A 24,102-nucleotide genomic window follows, 5' to 3' on the forward strand; every position below is an offset into this window, starting at 1 on the left:
AAGGTCCCGACGCCTTGCATGGCAAGCACTCTACCAATGACTCATCTCCCCCGCCCTTGCTTTGGTTTGAGTCAGGATCCATCTAAGTTGGGGTTTTCTCTCACTGTGATGAAAACACCACGACAAAAAGCAACTTGAGGAGGAAATGTTTGTTTCAGATTATACATCCACATCAAAGTCTGTCATCGAAGAAAGTTAAAGCAAAACCTGGAAGCAGGAACTGGAGCAGAGGCCATGAAGGAGCACTGCCTGCTGGCTCGTTCCTCATGGCTAGCTCAATCTGCTTTCTTTTGTAACTCAGGCTACCTGCCCGGTGCTGGCACCATAATGGGATGGGCCACTAATCAAGAAAATGCCCCCCCACCCCCCCCCCCCAAAAGAAAGAAGATGTCACATCAGCTTGGCTACAGGCCAGTCTTATGAAAGAATTTTCTTAATCATAGTGCCTTCTTCTCAGATACTAGCTTGTGTCGAGTTGACAAAAACAACCAACCAGGACAGGGTCTCACGTAGCTCAAGCTGGCCTCAAACTTACTACATAGCTAAGACTGGCTGGCTTGAACTTTCAGTCCTCCTTCCTCCATTCCCCTGAGGGATGGGGCTGTAAACATGCCACCACACTGGCAATTTTGATGTCTTCCCTTTCTTTTTAAAAAATGAGATTAAGAGTTGTTTCTGAGGTACATGCCATAAAATTAGAGGCCAAAATAAAAACAGGTCAACAAGGCCAAAAGATTCTTTACTATATTAAATCACAAAGACTAAGGTAAATTTTTGTTTGTTTGCTTGCTTGCTTGCTTGCTTGTTTATGAGACAGGGTCTCACAAAGCAGCTTTGGCCTGCCTAGAACTCACTATGTAGACCAAACTGCACTCAAATCCCTATATCTGTTGATTCTGCCTCCAGAGTTCTGGAATTAAAGGCCTGTGTCACCATGCCCAACTGAGATGTGTGTTTTGAATGTAATCTGTTTGTCAGTTCCTCAGAAATAGTACAGATTTACAGCTGGGAAAGAAACTAAGCTAAGCTTAAAGGTCACATACTGGGGCCGGAAGCACAGCTCATCACTATTTTAACATTCGTATATGAAATATCTCTATATTTAAAATTTTTGTAAGCAATAGTTTTGTTATTTTAAAAACCTGTTTACTTGTTTCTTTTTGAACTGTGTCTCTTTTATCTTTGTTTTCCCTCCTTGCTGTGTAGCCCAGGTAGGCTTGCAACTCAAAAATATCCTCTTGAATACTGAGATTACCGTGCCAGGCAATTTCAACTGCAAATTGTGCGTTGGGTAAGAGTTTGGCTTTCTGCTAATGAACCCTCTACCCTTCAAAAAAAGCCCCCACCGCCCCCGACAGTCCCCACCCCACCCCACCCCCGGCGGCCTCCTGTCCACCATAGCCTGGTAGGTCACACTTAAGGATGGCTGAGTCTGTGTTGCAATGACAGCTGGGCGGGCCTACCGGGTGCAGGCACCCCTCCCGAGCCCCGCCCCTCCTTCCTTCCTGGTCCCCCTTCTTCATCCTCCTTCACCTCCTCCCCTAGTTCTCCTCACCAGTTCTCTCGCTCTCCCTCCTCGCGTTCCCCAGCCCGGCTCCTCCCTTCTCCTGCGACCCCGCCCCCTGGCCCCCCACCCCACGCCGGTCCTTCGCGGGGCGGTGGTGCGCAGGCGCGGAGCCGAGTCCCGCTGGGCCGCAGCCGGTGGCCGGCTCGCAGTGGGCCTGTACCCGGCCCTCCACACTCGGTTCCCCCTCGCTCTGCGGAGACTGGAGGACAGACCGGACCACGCAGAAGTGTGGCGGCAGGATGGCGCAGACCGCCATGTCCGAGACTTACGGTAAATTGCGCGGGTTCGCATGCATGTGTGTAGTAGGGCAGGCCTTGGGGTCCCGGAATGTTTGTGGCTGGGCTTAGGTATCCAGAGCCGGTGTTTAGAATAGCGAGATGTTGGGGCTGGACTGGGATCCTGAGAATCTGGCGGTGTCAGAAGCCAGATGGCGATACTGAGAATCTTGAGATGTTTACGGCTGGGCTGGAATCCTCCTGGTAATCTTGGGGTGCCAGTAGCTGGGATTCTGGGAATCTAGGTCTCAGGGTCCGGGTAGAGAATCCAGGGATGTCAGCTGCTGGGATCCTGAGATTCTTGGGGTGTCAAGGTCGGGCTAGAACTCGAGAGCCCCTGAATGTTTGAGGCTGGGCTGGAATCATGAGGATCTAGGGGTGTCAGGAGCTGGGTTGGACTCTCTGGCCAGCTGGTGCCCCCAGCTGTGCAGAGCGTTGTGATCCTCTGTTCCAAGTTCCCTCTTGTTTTGACCCTGATTTCACCCTACATTTTCCTCCTTGGATTATTTAAATAGCTCAAGGTTGGGGGAGCCAGTTTATCATTGACTCTCCCCCTCCCCCCTGCAGCACCCCAGCGCAGGGACTAGGACTCAGGGCTACGCCTGCATTCAATGTCTTTGGGGGCTTGGCTGTGGGTCTCTCGAGGTTTGGAATTCCTTTCTTTGCATTGAGATTATAATGAGTTTTAAATGGATGTGTGCAGCTCTTTTCTGGAGACCCCCTGGCCTTGTGTGCCTGTCCCTCCCTCCCTCCACTCTGTTATGGGTTAATTATAGCTCTTTATAAACACATACCCTCTCTATGGCCATACGCCTTTCAGCTTTGTCTCTCCTCCAGCACCTAGCCATTGCCAATGCATGTACAGGGTGTCCCCGTGCTGGGTGTCCCCTCCCACCCCAATCGAGATAAGAATAAACAACCGATTCTATGCATGGTTGCCAGTCCCTAATGAGACTTGAGACTTGACTTGCTATGTGCTGGTTCCAGGGAGGGACTCTCATGTTAAAGCATGGTGAACAAGTCCAGGTTATTTCAATGTGCCCCTGCTTCCTTCCTGCCCCCAGGGTGGGGCCAGGGGGCAGCCAGGAAGGTTCTAATCATTGTAAAAGTGCCATAGACACTTCCCCAAGAGTTTGCAGTCTAGTGAGGAATAGATTGCTAATTCGGTTGTGACCTTAATAGATGAACAATTAAAATCCAGACAGCAGTTGCAAAGGAGCGTGGTCTGGCCAACTGTGTAAGAAAGAGCTAACCATTGGGTCAGAGAGGGGCAAGTGAACAGGCAGATCTGGGGTTCAGGTCTCAGAGCATGGTTTGGGCACTTTAACTTGAGGAGGGTGAGGAGGCAGTTGAAGAACCTTGAGGTTTGGACTTTGAGAGGGTGGGACCCTGGAAAGGGTATTGTGAGGCACACAGCAGCCTGGTTCACTGTCTCCTGGCACCAGCACTCCTGTGGTATGGAGGCATAATGTCTGACCCTATAAACGTAAGCACTAACCACGGGTTATTGGCTTTTTCAGGGCCACAGGTGTATTTATCTTTTCTTTCATTTTAAGGTATTTTCCAAATAATGCCTTTATTTTTAATTTTTGTTTTGTTTTTTGTTTCAAGACAGTTTCTGTCTTTATAGTTCTGAATGACTAAGAATGCCTCACACTTGTGGCAACCTCCCTGCCTCTGCCTCTTGAGTGTTAGGATTATAGGCATGTGCCCCCAGGTCCAGGTTTTTACTTTTTAACTAAGTCTGAATTTAATCTTTCAACGGAGAACAATAAACAAAAAAATGAATAGAAACTCCTAAGGGGAAGTTTATCTTTAGAAAGGCAAGAATGGCCTCTAAAGCTGCTGGTGTAAAAGAATAGTCACCCCAAACCAAGGCAGAGGCTGTCACCTTCGCTCATCCTTGGCGGTGTTTACACAGTATTGTTCCCCAAATTAAAACAACCAAGACCTCTCCTTCCCGACGTTTGCCTGTTGGCTGGCATAGGAATGTTTGCCTAACCTTTTAGTTCCGTGTGTTTGGGGCTGGTTTTCTGTCTTCTGTGAAATGAGGTTCTGTGCAGCTTGGTGGAAATTCGATGAAAAATAGGAGCCAGTTCTTATGGCTCCTGCTAATGGGCTGGCCACTCGCGGCCTGGAGAACAGCCCCACGCCTTGCACTGGCTGTGTGGTGTCCAGCACTTCCTTGAAGTTCCTCACTCTGTGAACACGGTGCTTTCGGTCACATCATATCGTATGTAAACTGGGATATAAACAGGTAGGCCTCTCATTGAAATGTGGTTCACCTATCCACTTGATTAGACAGAGACACTGGGACATCAGCGAAGCACAGCTCTGGATGTGCCTGAGGAGGGTTTCTAGGCATGATTAGATCCCGAGGGCTCCAAACTAATCTGATGTTATTATTGACAAGTGATCAAAGGTTGGAGGTGGGACATGATTGGAGAAAACTGGGGGAATGTCCTTGGAGCGCCCTCTTAACCCCTGCCTCTTCTTATAGTCCCGCCTCTCTGCTTCCTGGCCTCTGTTGATGTGACCTGTCCATCACATATCCCCAGCTGCGATGGGCTGACCCCTAGGAAACCGAGCCAAACCAATCCTTCCTCCCTTCATTCTCTCAAGCATTTTAGTCCCAGCTAAGACTAAACCCTCAACCCGAGTGTCTCTAACCTGAAGAGAGGTTCTCCTACTTATTGTTAGAGACACAGCAGCGTGTGTGTGGTGGGAAAATGCCAGGGAGCTTTTAAACCTTCAGTGCTGGAGAACTGGTGCGGAGGACGAGTTTGAGACAGGTGTCTACACACTGCAGTTATGCCATGTGCTATGCAAACACTCCGGAGACAACAGAAGAATCCTGCTCATGGACACAAACATTCGCAAGGAGAATGGGCTGCGGAGGTGCACCTCAGGTTGAAGAGGACCAGGACCTAGCCAACGTACCCCCAGCATAGCTCGCGACCACCTGAAACTAGGAAGAGGCAGGAAGCACCCCTCCCTGAGCCTCAGGAGCTCAACGCTGCCACATCTCTGCAGGCTCTGGTTCTGACAGCAAATATCGGCACCTTGAGGTGCACAGCCTCGGAAGCTAACTCACAGGACGAAGTCGTTACACGATGAGTCTTTAAGAAGTATAGACTTGATAAGGCAGTTTGGATCGACAATTAGGATATCCCCAATTTAAAAAAAAGCAATCTTTTCAAAGCCCTCTCATTCATAAAGTAAAATTAATTTCCTGCTAGGAGAATCACCTGAATTAATATTACCTTAGTTCACAATTTGACAAAATGTTTAAGCAGTTCAAGCAGACATCAGAAAATGGAACATTTCTTTAATTCAGTACATTTTTGATTGCCAAAGTCATGGTTTTCTTTTTCTCACTCACTGAAAACTAACCATTGAGCATTTCAAGAAGCCAGGTCTAGGGCTGGGGTGGGAGGGGGGCATGTCCACGACCCCACCACTTAGGATGTGGAGGCAGGAGGATTAGAAGTTGAAGGTCATCCTTTGCTATGCTATATAGGGAGTTGGAGACCAACCCATGCTACTTGCGATCCTGTATCAAAAGAAAGGAGAGAGGAGAGGAGAGACAGGCAGGCTAGCAAGGTGCCTGGGGTGCGGGGTTAATGCATACGCTTTGCAGTCGGACTGAGCTCAGGCCTCAGAACCCACGTGAAAGTGAGAGAGCTGATTCCACAAAGCTGTCCTCTGACCTCCACACACACACACACACACACACCCATTGCACACCTGTGCACTCACACATTTTACACACACATACACACACTGTAATAAAAATAATTTATGGAAGAAGGAAATAAAGAGAAAGAGGGAAGGGACCAAGTCTCGAGACAAGCACTGGTGCTTCGAGAGCCCACGAATCCTGAGCCTCTGTGGTTCACCTACAAAAGAGTTAGTCCCAAGGGTCTGGAGAGTCTCCCCCGAAGCTCCAGAGAGAGAGGTGCTGTTGCTCAGGAACAGTCTTTGGATGCTTTATCAGGGATGTCCAACCTTTGACATTACAAGATGTTGTAGTCTACAGATGTGTTGGGCAGCATTCATAGCTATCCTGGGATGCTTCTGCAGGCTTCTCAGGACCCACAGTCCCTGGATGTGCATGAGAGAAGGGACCTTGAGAAAATTATGGTGGAATGCAGTATCGTTAGAAAACCATGGTGATTGAGTATATTAAATTCCCCAAACTTTGCAAATTCTCCAAAAAACGATATTGGGTAAATCTGTTTGGAATATTTTTCTTGCTATGTTAGTGGTCTTTCTGTTAGAGACCATGTCAGTTTCTTTTTTTTTTTTTTTAAGAATTCATGTATATGCCAGGCAGTAGTAGCACACACCTTTAAGCCCAGCACTCAACAGGCAGAGGCAGGAGGATCTCTGGGGGTGTATGTGTGTGTGTGTGTAAATATGCCACATGTATGGGTACCCACAGAGGCCAAAAGAGGACATCTGAGTTCCTGTTCCTGGATCTGGAGTTACAGGTGACTGAGCTGGGTGTTAGGATTGGACTCTGGTTCTCTGGAAGGGCAGGAAGTGTTCTTAACGTTTGAGCCATCTCTCTAACCCTGAACATTTCTTTGAAATGAGAAAAGGTTCATGTTGTTTCTGGAATTTCTTCTCTCAAGCCCTCCTAGGGGGTGTGGTCAAACCGAGCTGGTTTGTTTTTATCCTTCTTAGTAATTCTAGTAGAACATGGCCCAGTTAAAGTGTTGGAAGCCTCTGCCGGCCTGTATCCTGGCCTGCGCCATCCCCCTGTTGCTGTGAGGGAATTTCTGAGATAGGGCAATTGTGTGTGTTTAGTAGTTTGTTAAAGATTTGCTTTTCTTTTATGTGTACGAGTGCTGGCCTCCATGTATGTAAACATGTCGTGTGTGCCTGGTGCCTGCAGAGGTCAGAAGACGGCTGTGGATGCCGTGGAACCAGAGTTGCGGTGATTGGAATATGGGATTGAGCAGGTGATGGTGAGGGGGGATCAAGCCCTCGCCCGAGCGATGCTGTCCTCCCTGTTTCACCGCTGGACTGTTTTCTGTGCATTTGAAGTCAGTGTCACATAGGACATTTACGACTCAGTGACTGTAACTGTGGAATGAAACATCAGATGACACAGGGCACTGTTATCTAAAGGATAGAACTGGATGTCAGACCAACAGTCCCAACACTTGTGAAGTAGAGGAAGGAGGGTAGCGTTGGCTACATGGAACCCGGCCTTTAAAAAAGATAAAAGAAGGGGCTGGAGAGATGGCTCTGTGATTAAGAGCATTGTCTGCTCTTCCAAAGGTCCTGAGTTCAATTCCCAGCAACCACATGGTGGCTCACAACCATCTGTAATGAGGTCTGGTGCCCTCTTCTGGCCTGCAGGCATACATGCAGACAGAATACTGTATACATAATAAATAAATAAATATTTAAAAAAAAAGATAAAAGAAAAGGAACCCCATTATAGCAGAGAACATAAGGCAAGTAAGCACTGTATACTTATACGTTTCAATATTTATCTATTTTTCTAAGCTTGTCTAAGAATTCCAAGGAAGCTGGGTGTAGTGGCACGGCCTTTAATCCTAGCTCTCGGAGGCAGAAGCAAGCAGAGCCAGCGTGGTCTACATAGAGAGACACAGGCCGGCAAAGGCTGCAAATGAGAACTTGTTTCAAAAATAAGAGTTCCCAAGGTAGTTTACGATGTGAAAGACGTTGTCAGTACAAACCAGTATGTGAACAGACAGTGAACTTGGCATCAGGTAGCCCATGTGCGCCGGTGCTGCATCAAAACAAGTCCTGCCTCAAACATCGGCGCTCGGCACCTTAGTGGCCGAGTCTTTGTGGGTCTTTCTGCTTCTCTCGTCTGGTTTTGTTTTGTTGTTTTAAGACATGGTTTCAGGCTGGAGAAATGGCTTAGTGGTTAAGAACGTTTGCTCTCTTCAATTCCCAGCCTGCATATCAGGTTGCTCACAACCTGTAACTCCAGCTCCGGGAGGTCCCATCACCTCTGGCCTCTGCAGACACCCGCATCCATGTGCATATACCCACACACGTGCACACATAGGATGTTTTAAAAATAAAAGTAATAAAAGAGACAGGGTTTCATATGACCCAGGCAGGCCTTAGTTTTGCTTCGTATCCAAGGCTGGACCTAATCCTGATCCTTCCGCCCCCACCTCCTGAAACAGATTCCCAGATTACACCATACCTGGCTCCATCCCTCACAGGTGTGGCATGCTGGCATTTAAGCCTTAAGGACTCAATAATATTTAGGTGGGGGAAGGAAGGACACTATTCATAAAGTGCTAATAAATTATGAATGTGAGGTCTATTTTAGAGAGACGTTTATCATTTTCTTTTCAAATATAAATTTTTAATCGTGCAGAAAAGCAATTGGAGGCTTAAGAACAAAGCAGCCGCCCTTTGTCATCGCTGGCAAGATAGATAGAGCGTGCGTTTAGCAGCCCCAGTGTCTCCTGGGGTACCTGCGTAGCAGTTCTCAGGAGAGTGCTCACACAGTGAACGCGGCTCTGCGCACAGCCCTTGGAGCCTTTTGCAGATCAGCTCTTTCTTCTGATCAGAGCAAAATCTCTCCTTCAGTACTAGAAGGTAAACTCTCATCTTCGGGGACAGAGGGTCCAGGTGAACTTCTGCCTTGTACGATCCAGGGCACAGACTGCCAAAACAGACTTTGATGCGAATCCATTTGAGAAACGATTTTGCTCTCAGGGAAGATGAAGCAGAAAGCCAAAATAAATAGAAACCTGACTTGGAGGGCTGGCTTGACTTTGTTCTTTGTGGAAGAAGTCAGACGGTTCCATTGTGCCAGTGGAAACAGAACTCTAATAAGACCCGTTCTGTAGATCGAATTTCCTGGACTGACGAGTTCATGTGGGCACTTCACAGAGCCTGAACATAGGGAACACAAACATCCCTGCTGAGGACCCGAATCTGAAGCCAAGGCCCTGCCAGGCCTCAGAGAAAAGCGTGGGAGGACCTGGTTCTGCAGTTCCCAGATTCAAGGGATGGTCAGATGAAACCTGGGCAGCCAAAGAAGGAACAGGGTGACAAGCAGGGTCTGGGGGATCTGCCCAGGTACTGTTGGGCACCTTTGTGCCCAGATCTCAGCTTGGAACCCCAGTGGGATCTGGAGGGCCCCTGTGCATTCAGATGTCTGGCTTCATGGTTACCGTTTGCAGAAGGAACTCGCGTTTGTCCCAAGTGATGACTCCTTGGTAACCTTTCATTTACTTTGGTCTCCAGTTCCCTTCGTAGACAAGGACGACCTTCAACTTCTGATGCTCCTGCCTCCACCCTCTGAGTGCTGAGATTATAGGTCTGCACCACCACACCCAACTTATGGATACTGGCTATCAAGCATGCCACGCAGGCTCTCTATAGTCATAAAAACATTCCAAATGGGCTAGTCTGTTTTAGGAATACAGTTCATGCTGCCTAGTTAAGCATGCTCCCGAGTGGACTATTGCTAGCCATTGCCAGGCCTCAGCTTTCAGGTCAACACCTTGAACACTGTCTGAAGCTCTTCTGACACCAATGACAGTCCTGTGCCTGAGTGGGCAGATGTTCTTGCCTGCAGATGGGAGCAGAATCGTATAGTTCATGCCCAGTGTACTGGTGTGTAGAACTCAGACCTACTGTGAGATGGCCAATAGGCTAGCCTTCAGCACCCCTACTGATGTGACCAGATCTTGTTGACTCACTATGTTCCATAGGGAGCAAAATCTATCTGTGGATCCAGGGCTAACTAGGACTAAAAGGTGAGAGTGCTGAGTGGTACCACAGACCTAGGAGGCCCCTAGAGCACAGACGCTGTCCATCCGAACAATGTACTGTTAGGACGCTTGTTTTCTGTGTGTGTCTATGGTGGCCAGATCACAACAGCAGGAGGTCAGACTTTCAAAGATGAGAAGTCTCTGTCCTCAGCGGGTCAAAACTGGCACATGAGCCAGCTCCCCATAAAGGAGGAGCTGAGAGCGAGCTGACTGTTCTTTGTCTGGCATGCTTACCTGACTTTCCAGTTCATCATGGAACATCAGGAAGGCCCTTCGGGTCAGCCACAAATCAAGTTAGCTATTCACACTGGGTGGGGTCATGCACACCTGTGATCCCAGGACTTGGGAGGCAGAGGCAGAAGCTTAGACTGTATATTAAGACCCTGTCTAAAACGGAGAAGCTATTCTGCTCTCCCCGCTTCTCCATCTCTCCTCTGGTTGAAATATTCCGCAAATCATCTTGACAGATGATTTGCCATTATTTCTTTATAGAGTCTGGCAGGCTTTGTCCCTCTGCTAACCTGATCAGATTCAACAGTCTACTCTTTAATGCACCCCAAATCTGCTCCTCATTAAAGGTAGCTGTTCTAATCAGACCTCTTTATCGCTGGTTCACTGTGTCCTGCACTGGCAGCTGACTTCCCATACTGGGCTGCCTGTCCCTAAGGAAAGCACCAGACTTGGCATTTTCTGAACTACGCACCCCCTCCATGCTGAGCCCCGCCATCCACGGACATTCAGGCCAGCCATCATCCGGGTCATCTGCTGGACATCCTGCTTTGTTCTCAGCTCCTGACTGACCTGGCGCCTGCAGCTTCTGGACAGAGGACTGGCCAGTCCCTCAGCATCACAGCTCCGCAGGGTCACTTCTGGTCACCTTCTCTTCTTCTGCTTCAGTTATCCAATTCCCTGGCTTCACCCTGGACATCCTATGTCCATTTCCCATTACTGACTACATCCAGCCTGACATGGAAATTCCTGGCTCTTTGATAGGTTATCATCTGCCTCCTTTCCAGATAACCAGTCCTCCACCCCAAGCTCCAGCATCTTTACTTTCTAACGATGCTCCTCTAGGGCATGTGCTGTGCCAAGTCCTAGCTCAGTCCTTTACTCTGTAGACCTGCTGCTGTAGGACAGAGAGCTTTGTAGGGGGACCGTGACAGGTGTACAGCTCACTCCCCTTTCCTGGATGTCAGCTGGTCTTGCACATCTCAACCCATTACTTGCCCCGGGGGAGCCCACCAATAGATGGAGATGCCAGCGAAGAGTGTGCCCATCTCGTCCAGGCAGCACACTCACCTGTGCCTTCCCTGTTGTCTCAGAAGGAAGTTCTTTCCCCATCCAAGATGAGCCAGCCTTTTACACAAGCTGCCCCGGGTCTCAGTTGCTTACGTCTCAGCCCCTCCTTCTTCTCTGGCATGTACCCACTACTCTGATCCCCTCCTCATCCTCTACCTCTTCCCTCCCAGCTTCTGGAAGGGCTTACACATTTCCATCCACATGGTATCACTTGATTCTTCAGCCCTCTGGAGTCAGGATTCTGCTCTGCTTCAGGGGCACGGACTTCACCAGAGACCTTTATCTTAGTCTCTTCTTCATGGTCAGCCCTGTGAATGAAGCTTCCTGTGGGCTCACCTTGTTGGCTTACAGGTGTTTTCAGATGACTCTGCCACTCGGTATCTCAAAATAGACTCTTCTTGCAACCTTTGGCATCCTTTATAGGGGGTCTTCGCATCGCAAGCCAAGCAGGAAAGCAAGGAACCCCCAAATGCCTACATTCTACCTATCCAAAACCAAGTACCATCCAGCCCGAACCCTTCCTGGCAAGAAGAGGGACCCCCGGAGAGGGTCCTGCACTTCAAGGGCCTCCAACCTGCTATGGTGCATGGAAATCTTAACATCAAAGTGGCTATGGGAAGGGGAAACTAGGGAGGTGTCATAGAACCTGTGTTCTCCACTGTGAGGACGGCAGCATGCGTGAGGGTGGAAATCCTGGGAGGAGGCCACCATGTTTGTGCCTCGTGTATCTTTTTCCCCTTCCTAAGAGAAGTGGGCAGCATTCTTGGGAGGACCAGGTCAGTGTCTCTTGAAATCTGGTGTTGACAGACTGCAGGTGGCGAGTCCCTCCTCCCTGACCCCCCCCCCCCCCCCAGCATTCTCTCATCTGAGAACAAGCCCAGGGTTAAAGCAAGATGGAGGTCACAGCCAGCAGCAGCTACACGGGCAGAGGCGCTGTTGCTAACCGAGCCTGCGGTCGCTGGCACTGGCTTTTGAGCACAGTGTGTTGTGCTGTTTGGTCATGTTGAGTGGTCCCCTGCTGTATAGCCTGCTTCTGTGCCTTAGCTTGTGGTCCCGCTGTGGGTCTGCGAGGGTCTGGGGAGACGGTAAGGGCACTGAATGTCATGTCCTCTGGCAGCTGTGACTGTTTTTGCTCTGTGATGCCTCTGCGGGAGGGTGGCTAATGCCTGCCCACTGATTGCTGATTGCTTGATAGCTTTCCCATAATCCCACCCGACATTTATCATATGGAAAGTTAAAAGTGCACCGGCATAATATCCCATTTTAGCATTCCTATTTTGGGATCCAGACTTCTCCCTGCCTTCAAGCTGATTCTTCCATGACCTTGTGAGTATAATAAAAAGATAGACGCTGAGAAGGGAAATCCATGATTTGGGAGGGAACAGAGGTCACCAAAAAAAAAAAGTCATGTAATAAATATTCATAAAAAAACTGTCAGACTCCACCACTCAGAGCCTACTGTGCTGTTACCTCGCCAGCCCCTTGTCATGGTAGCTAACGTCCCCTCCACTCTCTCCTTTCTATTGTTTGGTTGGTGGATGGGTGTAGGGGTTGTTGTATTTATTATGGTTGTTGAAATACGGTTTCACAGAGCCCTGGTTGGCTCCTAAGTCCTTACATAGCTGAAGTGACGTTAAATTCCTGGTTCTGCTGCATCCACACCCCACAAAGTGCCGATTACACCACTCCTGCCCTACACTGTTGGCGTCACAGCCAGAGACATGACATCATTGCCTTCCTTCCTTCCGACCTCCCCTCACTTTTAAGATGTTATGCGTGTGAGTGTCTTGCCTGCGTGCACATGTATGCAGTGCCCTTGGAGGCCAAAAGGGGCATCAGATTTCCTGGAACTGGAGTTACAAAAGGTTGTTACCTGCTATAGGGGTTCTGGGAACTGAACACTGATCCTTTGCAAAAGCAGCAAGTGCTCTTAACCTCTAAGCCATCCCACCAGCCCTCTTCCTAGTTCCCTAGCGTCCCACTTCTCACTTAAGTAATTCTAGTATGTATTTCTACAATCAGCCAGACGAGGCTGTCATTTTTTTTAAAGCAGCTATATGTAGTTTAGGTCCTGCCAGTCCTTTCTCCGTCACGGCACGCTGACGCGGCACCTTTGACCAGGTGTGGCAATGGTGCAGTCAGCGGTTAGTGTGCAAAGGACAGCTCAGCGAATCTGAGCAGAGTGCGCACTCGGCTATGCGAGTCCAAGGTCCAGGAGCAGGGATTTGTGATCTTCGAGCAGAGTCGTTAGTGTTCTGTGGGAGTCTCCCTTTGCCTGCCTGTTGTCAGTCTCTTTACCTTCTCTCTCCCCACCCAAGGCAACAGCAGACCCAACCAAAGTTCTTTTTTACTCTCTCTTTATAACTTACATAATGTTACTTCCTAACAGAAGAGAATATTGAATAAGGTTGAGAATTTTCAGTTTCCTTTAGACTGGGAATCTGAACCAACTGAAATTTTGAGTGTGCATCTCAGTGGTGCTAAAGTACAGTCACGTCTCCTGGGCTGCTCGACAGATGGCTCAGTGGTTAAGAGCACTGGCTACTCTTCCAGAGGACCCGGGTTTGATTCCTAGCACCCACCTGGTAGCTCCAGTCCCAGGGGAGCCAGTGCAGAGGCATTGCGTGCATAGGGTGTATAAACATGCATGCAGGAAAACACCCATACAATAAAGCAAAAATAAATAAGATCTCCAATAGAGAACAAAAATAAAAGTACAGTCACCTGTCATAATGTAATGGTCACCACCACCCATCTCTTGAACCCTCATTTTCATGCCCCTGAAATGGCAATTCTCCATTTCCACCCCCAAGCCCATATTTGTCATCTTATGACTGGTTTATGTCACCAGTATTCTTAAGTTCATCTGCTATAGCAGTTATTAGAAGCGCTTCCTTTTTAAGGCTAAGTTCTGGTCTGCTGTATGGAGATACCGCGTTTTGTGTGTCTGTTCCTCCACTGATGGACACTTATTTGAGTTGTTTCCTGTTTTATTACCGTGAACCATGTTGGTGTGAACATGAATATTTAAAGCTTCATTTTTTAATTGTATGTGTTCTGTCTGTGTGTACGTAAGTGCACTATGCATGTGCCTGGTGCCTCACAGGCCAGAAGAGGAGACTGGATTCCCTGGAGCTGGAGTTAAGGATGGCTGTGAGCTGCCGTGTGGGTGCTGAGAAACAAACCCAGGTCCTCTGCAAAAGCAGCCAGTGCTTGAGGCTATGAAGTCACTTCTCCAGCCCTTATTAGAACTTGGTTTTGAACCAGAGTTGAAGTTTATTAAAAGATATTTTAATACAGATTTTATACTTAATGAATAAGAGAAAGAGAAAAGCACTCAGGAAGAAAGTCAGACACAGGCGTCTCAAGAACGTGGGCGTAGGCGTCTCAAGAACGTGGGCGTAGGCGTCTCAAGTGGGCCTAGGCGTCTCAAGAACGTGGGCGTAGGCGTCCCAAGAACGTGGGCGTAGGCGTCTCAAGAACGTGGGCGTAGGCGTCTCAAGAACGTGGGCGTAGGCGTCCCAAGAACGTGGGCGTAGGCGTCTCAAGAACATGGGCCTAGGCGTCTCAAGAACGTGGGCCTAGGCGTCTCAAGAACGTGGGTGTAGACGTCTCAAAGAAGAGTGGAGTCTCGACGTCATGCTTTAAAATCAGTGAGAAGCTGAAGCTATTGGCATTTAAATGCTGGCACAATTCTAATGCCACTGCCCCATGATTGTCTGCAGCCATTTGGATATCACTGAAGACCAAATAGGTTTGCTTTCTGAGTGACGGTGATAGTTCTTAGAAGCTGGTGACGGGGCCATGCCAAAAACCAGCAGCTGGCTCAGCTTAGCGGGGAAGAGCAAGGAGTGGCTAGGGACATCAGCACTTGGTCCCATCGGGAAGAGGATGTGGTCTGGAGAGTTAGGAATACAGAGCGTGGGTGCCAGGCAGGGTGGGGCTTGCAGTGGGTCAGGGCTAAGTTAGGCTAGGAGGTCCATTCAGAGGACAAGGAGCCCGTGGCGCGCAGCTCCCAGCTATGCAGGACTAGAGTTCTTACTAAAGAGAAAGTGATTGGGAAGAGGCTTCCTCTTCTAGACTAATGCAGCTTGCAGCTCGGTCTGCATGTTTGTAGAGGCTAACGGGGACCCGTTTCATTCATTGGCACAGTTAATTCCCAACCTTCCAACTTCTGAAGCCGTTGAAGGAACAGTTTGGGAAAGCTCTGACTGTACCGGAACTATGCAAATGGGCAAGGCGTAGCTAGGAAAAGGCCAGCTGGTGTCTGTGTTTTAGCAGAAGTCCTCTTTCTTATCAACAGCTAACACGCCACTAACTTTTATGACCATAGTCTGAGTGTGTTTATACCTCCCTTTAAATTAATTCCTTACTCTTTCTTTCCCTTTCAGATTTCTTGTTTAAATTCTTGGTCATCGGGAACGCGGGAACCGGCAAATCTTGCTTGCTTCATCAGTTCATTGAGAAAAAATGTGAGTGAAACCAGAAGTTTTGTAATGTCTGTGAGCCTTCCCTGGGCACAGGGTGCTTCTGGGAAATCTGAGCTTTCTGGAGGGAAAACCATAACTTCAAAGTGCTTCACTTTTAAAATTTTATTTTTGAAAATTTCATACATGTATATACTTTGATCCTCTCCACCTCCCTCTAGAGCCTAGCATGCCCCCAACCCTCTCCCTACTTCCATGTAATATCATTGAATTTGATTAAGGTTGCTTACATGCACATGTGTGTGGGGTTTTATCCTGGATCACAGGCAACAGGCAACTTAGCAGTAGCTACACCCTTGAAGTAAAATTACTCCTTCCCCTAGCAGCCAGACTAGCATCTCCTCAGCTAGGGCTAGAGCCTACTGGGCCCCTCAGTCCTCCGAGCTGGAATGCTGATAGGCTGGATCCTGTGCAGGGACCTTCCCATGGGCGCTGTGAGTTCCTGAGTGCATGGCCGTGCAGAAGCCCCTCCTCTGGCTCCCTACGGTTTTCACCTGCTCCTCACCGCCCACCCTCCTTGCTGTGAGCAACAAGCCAGCCTTTATTTCAGCACTTTCAGCAGTTGGGCGTCTCTGCATTAGCTTCTGTCTCCTCCAAAAGGAAGTTTCTCTGGCCACGGTTGAGAGCAGCACTCATGGAAGGGTAGAAACAGAAGCGTTCAGAAGGCAGTTTGACAGCATGTCCATTTAGCAAAACAACTATAGCGGGTTCTCCTCTGAGGTCTATTACCTCTCCAGCGTGGGCTTTGCATGATTACAGTAGTAAGAATGGATCTCCCCTGGTAGGGCAGGCATCAGATCCAGTCTGAGTGTGGCTGGTTGTTCCTGTGGCATTGCTACTGTTATACACAGGCACACAGGGTCTAGCCCTGGGTAAAAGTGCTTTTATGTAGTATTACAAGGTTGTGGTTTTGGATTTTGTTTTTAAATATAAGGTCTTGTTATGTAGCCTTGGCTGGACTGAAGCTCACTATGTAAACCAGGATAGCCTTGAACTCATAGATCCACCCAACATCCCTGCCTTCGGACTGCATTCTTAGCTTTTACACGATCGAGTTTTTATTTTTTATTTTATTTTTTAGATTTATTTATTATGTATATAGTGTTCTGTCTGTCTGTATCCTTGCTGGCCAGAATAGGGCACCAGATCTCATTACAGATGGCTGTGAGCCACCATGTGGTTGCTGGGAATTGAACTCAGGACCTTTGGAAGAGCAGTCAATGCTCTTAACCTCTGAGCCATCTCTCCAGCCCTGATGGAGTTTTTTTGAAGTTAGTGTTCCAGTTTAATAGTGGCTCGGTCTCTAGTGTTTCCTTATCCTAAGAGATGACAGAACAGTAAGCGTGATGGATTCTTCAGCAAGAACCCCGTTTCCTGGCCGAGTAGCGAGAGCCACACTGGAGTGCATTGGGTAGGTTATAGCCTTCGACTGCTCGGGGCAGCCTTCAGTGCCTCTCAGGCCCTTCTGTCTCCTACGCTGGTCTACAGGTCAGGAAGTAAAATGGAGGTCACAGGTCCCTGGGAGGAGTGTCTGTTACAGAGGACTAGATTATCTAACCTCTCATGTCTCCAGAAGAGAAAAAAATGCATCAAGTGACCCCTGATTTACGAAGCAGTACGCTGTGTCCGAGTCCTGAGAGCCAGCAGGGGACAGGGGTAGCATTTGTTCTAGCTCATCCCCTGTCGTAGGCAGTGACGGGACTCTCCAATAAACTCATAGTTTTGCTCTACAACGCTACAGCTAATGAACATTTGGTATTAGTAATACACATAAGAAAGGGCCAAAAAACATTTCCAGAAAGACCCCAAATCAGAGTTCTATGATCAAGTTATCTTCGGGTCTCCTCTGTTCAGTTCTTTGGAAATAACAACAATTTGATCACTTCACTGCTAAGTGTCCAGTGTTACCAGGCACACGCCCTACTGCGTGGCAGGCTGGTGTCAAGTGGCTGATGTTAGTCTTCTGTCTCAGGCTCAGGGGAAGCCTCTTCCAGTAACTATACCTTGTATGAGATGGGGAACTCTCTACTGTCTCTAAGAGCAGGAATTGTGTGCTTTACTAAAGTTAGTGCCGATCGTCAGCTGACTGAGAGAGAAGGGATGGCTGAAGCTAATGGCCTTTTCATCTATAGAGCCCTAGGGATAGCCCCCCCCCTTTACTATTTTTATTTTAGTTTTTCAGCCCTGATCTTAATGTTACTATTGAAATCTGTGAACTGTTACCTTCATGTTCTAAAATGTAATTATTTGTTGTTTGTTTTTCTTTTTTAGTCAAAGATGACTCAAATCATACAATAGGAGTGGAGTTTGGCTCGAAAATAATAAATGTTGGTGGTAAATATGTCAAGTTGCAGATCTGGGACACAGCTGGACAGGAGCGGTTCAGGTAGCTCTCCTAATTCACTAACAATACTTGAACTTGGACCCAAACCATTTAGCTAGATTTCCTCACCGCGTGTGGTCTCAAACCAACATGCACACTGATTTCAAAAGCTCCAGCTCAGCCTAGAAGCTCTCACTGCTAAGAGAGCACCAGACTGGACCCCAGATACCAAAACAAGCAAGACGCAAAACTGGGTCTAGCGTCTCAGGTGGCAGCTCAGTAGGTAAAAGCTGGGCAAGCCTGCAATCTGAATTCAATCCCCAGAACCCATGCAAAGGTGGAAGTAAGGACTTCACAAAGTTCTTGTCTGACTTCTACATACATGCCCCACCACAACATCATATATGCAATAATAAATAGAAAATAATCAATAATTAATAATAAATAATAATAATAAAACTAGCAAACAGAGAGAAGTTGGCGTTACGGAAGAGAAAATGTTTTACTGAAAAACAGATCATTGAGAATGTGAAGTAGACAAAAGGCCAGTCAGTCCTTGTAGAGCAAAGAGTAAATGTGGGCCGCTGGCAGGGATCTAGGCTGCTCCCATCCAAGCTTTTCCTGGGAAGAAGGGAGGGGATAGCACAGGGTACCCGGAAGTGGCAGACAGAGATGTGAGGGTTTCCTGGAGCGTGGTATCCACATAGAGCTGAGGACATTAGGGCCACATGCTGACCCGAGCCTCCTGTGCCTTCTAAGGAGCTGCTCAGTAGAGCCGTCCCTGCTTTGGAGAGAGCCCCCTGCTGGTCTCAGCCCTCTGCAGTGGTTCACAGAGGAAGCATGGTTTTTATGGGGAGAGGTAGAGGGACTCGATTGTTAGAAGCCCTGTCGTTCCTTCAGGTCTGTGACAAGAAGCTACTACAGAGGTGCAGCTGGGGCTCTCCTCGTCTACGACATCACCAGGTAAAGTCAGCTTCCCACCACAGACGACTTGGTGTTCTGCTCCGTGCTGGTGAGACGCGTGATTCCCTTGGGTCTAGAAAGGCAGCATGGCTGAACCCAGCAAACCTCTGGGCCCTTTCCAGGGGATTCATAGAGGTCTTTAGTGTTTCTTTGTGAGCTCTTGGGGGCTGAAACGAGCCTTCTGCCTCACTGGTCTCCTTCACACCACATGGGACACATTCCTTGAGGTCAGCAGGGCTCTGTGAGTTCTCGGAAGTGAATCAAAGGGCTAAAGATGCAGACTCAGGCTCAGATCACCTGGGTTCAGATCCCAGCTCGAGCCAGGGGCTTTGTGATCTCTGCAGGCCTGGATCTCCCTGTTTGGGTCTTGGTTTCCTCATCTATGAGATGAGGGTAACATTCTCGAACCCCCAGAAAGCTATGGAAGGGAGTGGGTTTAAACCAACTAGTGAAATACTTACTGCAGTTACTAGCTGCATGTAACAACTTAGTTTCTTCCTGGATTGCACTGGCCACATTTCAAATCCTCCATGCCTCCTGTGGCTGGTGACCACAGGATTGGCCAATGCAGGTTGCAGCCCATTCCTGTCCTCGGGGATATTTCATCAATGCCTTGACCTCAGAATTTGCAACATTGTCCTGGAAGCATGTGATCCATTGAGGGGCCCTTCCTGGGAGGAATCTGATCCAAAAGAGAATAGTGCGTGGTTGTCTTTCTTTTCTGGGAGGGTGACGCTCCTGACTCCACCCTCCTCTCCCCCGGTGCCACGAGAGGCTCAACCTACCAGGGTGTGGCATCACTTGTGCCATTCCTTAAATGGGAGAGCCAATCCGTAGGTCTGAGTTGGTCCTGGGTAGACAGAGACAGGAAGTCCTGCATGTCCCTGAGCCTCCAGCTCCTAGCAGCAGGAGCATCCTTGCAAAGTCAATGTGGTGGACTCCTGTGGATCAAGGTGCCCACAATTCTGCAGGTGACAGTCAGGCGTGTACCTTGCACATCCTCAGGGCTCAGGTGCATTTGTGAAGTGAATGAAAAGACCCCTTTCCCTCTGAACCCAGACTGTCTGACTCACAGACTTCGTCGTAACACAAGCTAAACATAGCCCCTGGGTCTGATGTCTCACCAAGCACTGGGTTCCCACATCACTTCTGAGGCCCGTTGCCCTTGCTGAAATGTTGACAAGCAGTGTGCATGGTGAGGATGACTGGAAAGAGTTGCTGGTTTTATAAAATACATGTATTATTTCCACAATCTTATGTTACACAGCCGAGAAACCTACAATGCGCTTACTAATTGGTTAACAGATGCCAGAATGCTGGCGAGCCAGAACATTGTCATCATCCTCTGCGGGAACAAGAAGGACCTGGATGCTGACCGTGAAGTCACCTTCCTCGAAGCCTCCAGGTTCGCACAAGAGAATGGCAAGTGACTTCTTCCTCTTATAGCCTCTCACAGGGTTGGTGGGCTGGGCACAGTAGCATTTCTTTGGGTTTAAAACATCTGGTGGAGTTTTGAGCTTAAATTATCTTATGAAATTGTGGAACTCAGACTATAGTTCAGCATAGCTCGGTACATCTCATTCTGCTGACAAAGGCCAGTGTGCTGGGAAAACAAGGTAGTTACCTTCCGTAAGGACTTTTAGGTCTCTGGGATGTTAGCCATCTTAGGGTGGCATACATTTTGTGTATCTTGAAACCTAATTGGTGAAGTAGTCATCCCACATAGAAAGGAAGCAGAAGAGACACTCGACAAGCTGGCTTCATTTTCTTACATTAAGTCATTTGTTTAATAGTAACGAATCTTTGTTTGTTTGGTTTTTGAAACAGACTCTGTGTAGTCCTGGCTGTCCTAGAACTCACTATGTAGACTAGGTAACAAATTTAATAATGTTTAAACTGCATTGCAAAATTATCCATTGTTTATAGAGATAATGGCATTATAAACATTCAGGAAGAGCCTTAATTCTGAGAGCCAGCTCATACTAATATATCCTTATGGCCCATCTGTTTGGACTCAAAGACAGAAAATTGTTTTCCCAGTTTGATGGGTTTTTACTAAAAAAATAAACACAAGCCAGCCATGCTGTTATGGGCCTGTAATCCCTGTATTTAGGAGGCAGAGGCAGGAGGATTACTGAAAGCTCAAAGCAAACTGTTTCAAAAAGTGGGAGGGGGGGCGGGTAGGAAGAAGGAAGACCCAGTGCAGACTACGTACATGGGTGTTCTAGAGCAGCGGCTCTCAGCCTTCCAAACACCACGACCCTTTACTGCAGCTCCTCATGCTGTGCTAACCCCCAGTCATAAAATTATTTTTGTTGCCACTTCATAACTGTAATTTTGCTACTGCTATGAATCGTAATCTAAATATCTGCTTCCCAGTGGTCCTAGCTCACAGGTTGAGAACCGCTGTTTTAGAGCTACTCAGAAAGCAGGAGCTGGTTAGTACAATGAAGAAAGTCCCTTATCAGGACAGACCAGAGGCTAATAGCGGCGGTGCAGCTAACGCCGCAGCGGGCTTTCCACTGGACTCAGCCACTGCTCTGGGGATAGAGCAGCTTGACTTCGAGCCAGACTTCAGGGCTCGAGAGCTGGCTCAGTGGTTAAACGCACCTGTTCTTGCAAAGGACCAGGTTCAATCCCAGCCCACCACCTCCTTTCGCACCAGGTACACACGTAGTACACAGACATACATGCAGACAAAACACCCATGCACACAAAATATTAAAAGTAAATCCAGTGAGACTTCTGCCCCACCTCCCCAATGAAAACTGTTGATGCTTAGAAGAGAGTAGCATTAGTAAACTTACCTAGGACACCCAAACGCACACATTTTCAAACTGGGCTGCAGGGCCGTGTCTGGTTGGACAGACATGGGTCCTGCTTGTGTGCAATGCAATGCCATGACGCATCAGCTCCGTGTCTGCGTTCATGGAGACCTGCAGATCACGTGGAGAAGGAAACTGCGGCTTACTTCTTCTTGTCAGTTCAGGAATTAGGGCATGATAATAATCATTCTTCAATAAGTTCCCCATTACTCAATACATTAATGTACCCGGATGTGACGGTACCTGTAATTCCAGCACTTGAGACAGAAGAGGTAAGGATCAAGAGTTCAAACCAGCTTCAACTATATGAAACCTTACCTCAAAAACAAACAAACAAATAACAACAAAAATGTAAATTTATGTATATTAATTTTATGTTTATAGAAATTAGAGAATTTAGGGACTGGACTGAATTTTGCTTGTCACTCTGAGAATGCTGTGCAGGCTGTTAGCAGTTCAAAGTCACTGTCATTGGGCCACTGAGATGGCTCAGTGGACAAAGGACCAAGTTCCATCCCTGGGACCCACGTAGTGGAAGGAGAGAACTAACTCCTACAGCGTGTTCTCTCCCACCACACATGCACCGTAGTTCACACTCTCTCCAAAGTGAATGAGTAAATGCAATAATTAAAACTGTGAAGATTGCTGTCTTCTAACATGATCCGCTGTCTTCTTTGATGCCACTTTCAGAGCTGATGTTCCTGGAAACGAGCGCACTGACTGGTGAGAACGTCGAAGAGGCTTTCATGCAGTGTGCAAGGAAAATACTTAACAAAATCGAATCAGGTAACAGTCTTCCCTGACCTCAGCTGTGGGTTTTACCCTGTAGCTCAACAGTGCCCCCTGCTGCTTGCTGGAGTAGTACAGCACCCCTAGATAGCATGCCGATCACACTCGCCTGAATACAGACTCAATAGCCATTTTCTTGGTCCTCAGGTGAGCTGGACCCAGAGAGAATGGGCTCTGGCATCCAGTATGGAGACGCTGCCCTGAGACAGCTACGGTCACCACGGCGTACACAGGCCCCAAATGCACAGGAGTGTGGCTGCTAGGCACGCCAGCAACACAGGTGGGTGCTGGAGGCCCTGCATGCTGGACAGAAAAGAGAGTGTGAAATTGCAATGGAAGTGTTGGGGAGAGCAGGAGAGGAGATCCATAGGGGTAGTCAGAGGTGTGCCCAACAGGACCAACCCTGCAGGAACTCCTCCCGACCACTCAGAGGCAAAGGCAGGGCACACAGAGCCCTGTGGTATCTGCTGGGGCAGCAATTCCTTCTCGGTAAACCATGGAGCAGACTTGGCCCAACTGAAGCCTCCCCAGCAGCATCTCTAAAACCAGCAAGCTTGCCATTAAACACTTTTTTCTTGTTTTTTTGAGACAGGGTTTCTCTGTATATCCCTGGCTGTCCTGGTACTCGCTCTGTAGACCAGGCTGGCCTGGACTCAGAGATCTGTCTACCTCTGCCTCCCAAGTGCTGGGATTAAAGATGTGCCACCATTGCCCAGCTATTATACTTTGATAGCTCTCTCCCATTTACCACAGTGACCTTTCTTGCCAGGGAAGTTGAGGCAGGAGCTCACTATATAGCCCAAGATGGGCCTACCACCTTATGACCCTCCTCCTGCTTCAGCCTCCCAAATACTGGGATCACGTGTGTATGCTATCCTGCCCAGCTCACCGTGGCATTGCCCAGCAGGATGAGCTAGTGTTAATCCAAAAGTAAAACTGTCCTGTCCATTGGGCTGGGAGCTGTTTTGCATTTACAACCACCCAGGTATCTAACCACACTTAATGTTTCTCAGGTTCCGTGGCGGTTTCTGGAGCGCAGCTGCTGGAGCCTGAAGAGTCTGGAGTCTCTACTGCCACCTTTTCTACTCCACACAGAAACAGATCTTCATGGGGGAAGCCGCAGTGCACACTGGCAGACAGGGCTCAGCAGCCACACTGCGAACTAACTCAGTGGACAGTACCTTTAGATACCACACATATGCAAAGATCCCCGCCCCACGTCTACCCCTTCCTGTTCCGAGAAACCAAGCTTGTGCTGCACACAGCCTGGCCCGTTCCTCCAGCATGGAGCCAGTGACAAGATAGAATCCTGCACCCAATGAAGCTTTTCTTTTTCACCTCACAGGAAATGCAGTTTGTGAATGTGAGCGTGCTTCATGGCGTTGGTTACACACGACTCAGTATCAAAGGACTCTGGCGCTAAGAGCCAGCGTGTTTCTAATTTAATCCCTCTTGCCCTTTCTACACCGTGTGTCTGTGACCCACACCTGAAATGCTAACCCTCAAGGACTCACTGTCATCTGGAAATAAAGTGGAACCAAGTGTCTCACGCACACTGCACTGTCCTGCTCTGTGGACTGCAAGGCTCTTAGCCAAGGTCAGTGCAAGAGCTGCCGTGGGCCAGGTCCACCTGCCCATCTTGTTCTGCTTCCACATCACCCTCAACCTCCACTCTGTCTCCCATCGTGAGGGCATCTGTGCCTCTTCTTCCACATCTTACACTGTTTTGTAGTCATTTTTAGCAAACTCGCTCCCTCTAGCAAAGGAGTCTATTTGTGAGGAAACCTTGGGCT

The 24,102-nt window shown here is 48.4% G+C and overlaps 1 protein-coding gene and 1 long non-coding RNA gene across 2 annotated transcripts in view; one reads left to right on the forward strand and one right to left on the reverse strand.

Moving 5' to 3' along the window:
- LOC142852624 (uncharacterized) overlaps nucleotides 1-1,614 on the reverse strand; it is a 32,465-nt gene extending 30,851 nt beyond the window's left edge. The window contains exon 1 of the long non-coding RNA XR_012910975.1: nucleotides 1,556-1,614. This is a non-coding gene — a long non-coding RNA (uncharacterized LOC142852624). The remainder of the gene's footprint in view (nucleotides 1-1,555) is intronic.
- Nucleotides 1,517-23,862, forward strand: Rab4a (RAB4A, member RAS oncogene family). Its single transcript, XM_075977633.1, has 8 exons — nucleotides 1,517-1,837; nucleotides 15,314-15,394; nucleotides 17,681-17,795; nucleotides 18,633-18,695; nucleotides 19,963-20,117; nucleotides 22,211-22,306; nucleotides 22,457-22,589; nucleotides 23,323-23,862. Exons 1-7 carry the CDS (start codon nucleotides 1,807-1,809, stop codon nucleotides 22,570-22,572), a joined length of 657 nt encoding a protein of 218 aa, XP_075833748.1. The 5' UTR covers nucleotides 1,517-1,806; the 3' UTR covers nucleotides 22,573-22,589; nucleotides 23,323-23,862.
- The last annotated feature ends 240 nt before the right edge of the window (nucleotides 23,863-24,102 follow it).

Source organism: Microtus pennsylvanicus, chromosome 6 (assembly GCF_037038515.1).
Source record: "Microtus pennsylvanicus isolate mMicPen1 chromosome 6, mMicPen1.hap1, whole genome shotgun sequence".
NCBI lineage: Eukaryota > Metazoa > Chordata > Mammalia > Rodentia > Cricetidae > Microtus > Microtus pennsylvanicus.

Bases quoted from the DNA above. Each gene is read 5' to 3' on its own strand.
- Rab4a (XM_075977633.1), top strand. From the start codon at position 1,807: ATGGCGCAGACCGCCATGTCCGAGACTTACG. The intron at 17,796-18,632 runs GTAGCTCTCCTA...TCGTTCCTTCAG, and splicing joins GCTGGACAGGAGCGGTTCAG to GTCTGTGACAAGAAGCTACT. The intron at 18,696-19,962 runs GTAAAGTCAGCT...TATGTTACACAG, and splicing joins CTCGTCTACGACATCACCAG to CCGAGAAACCTACAATGCGC.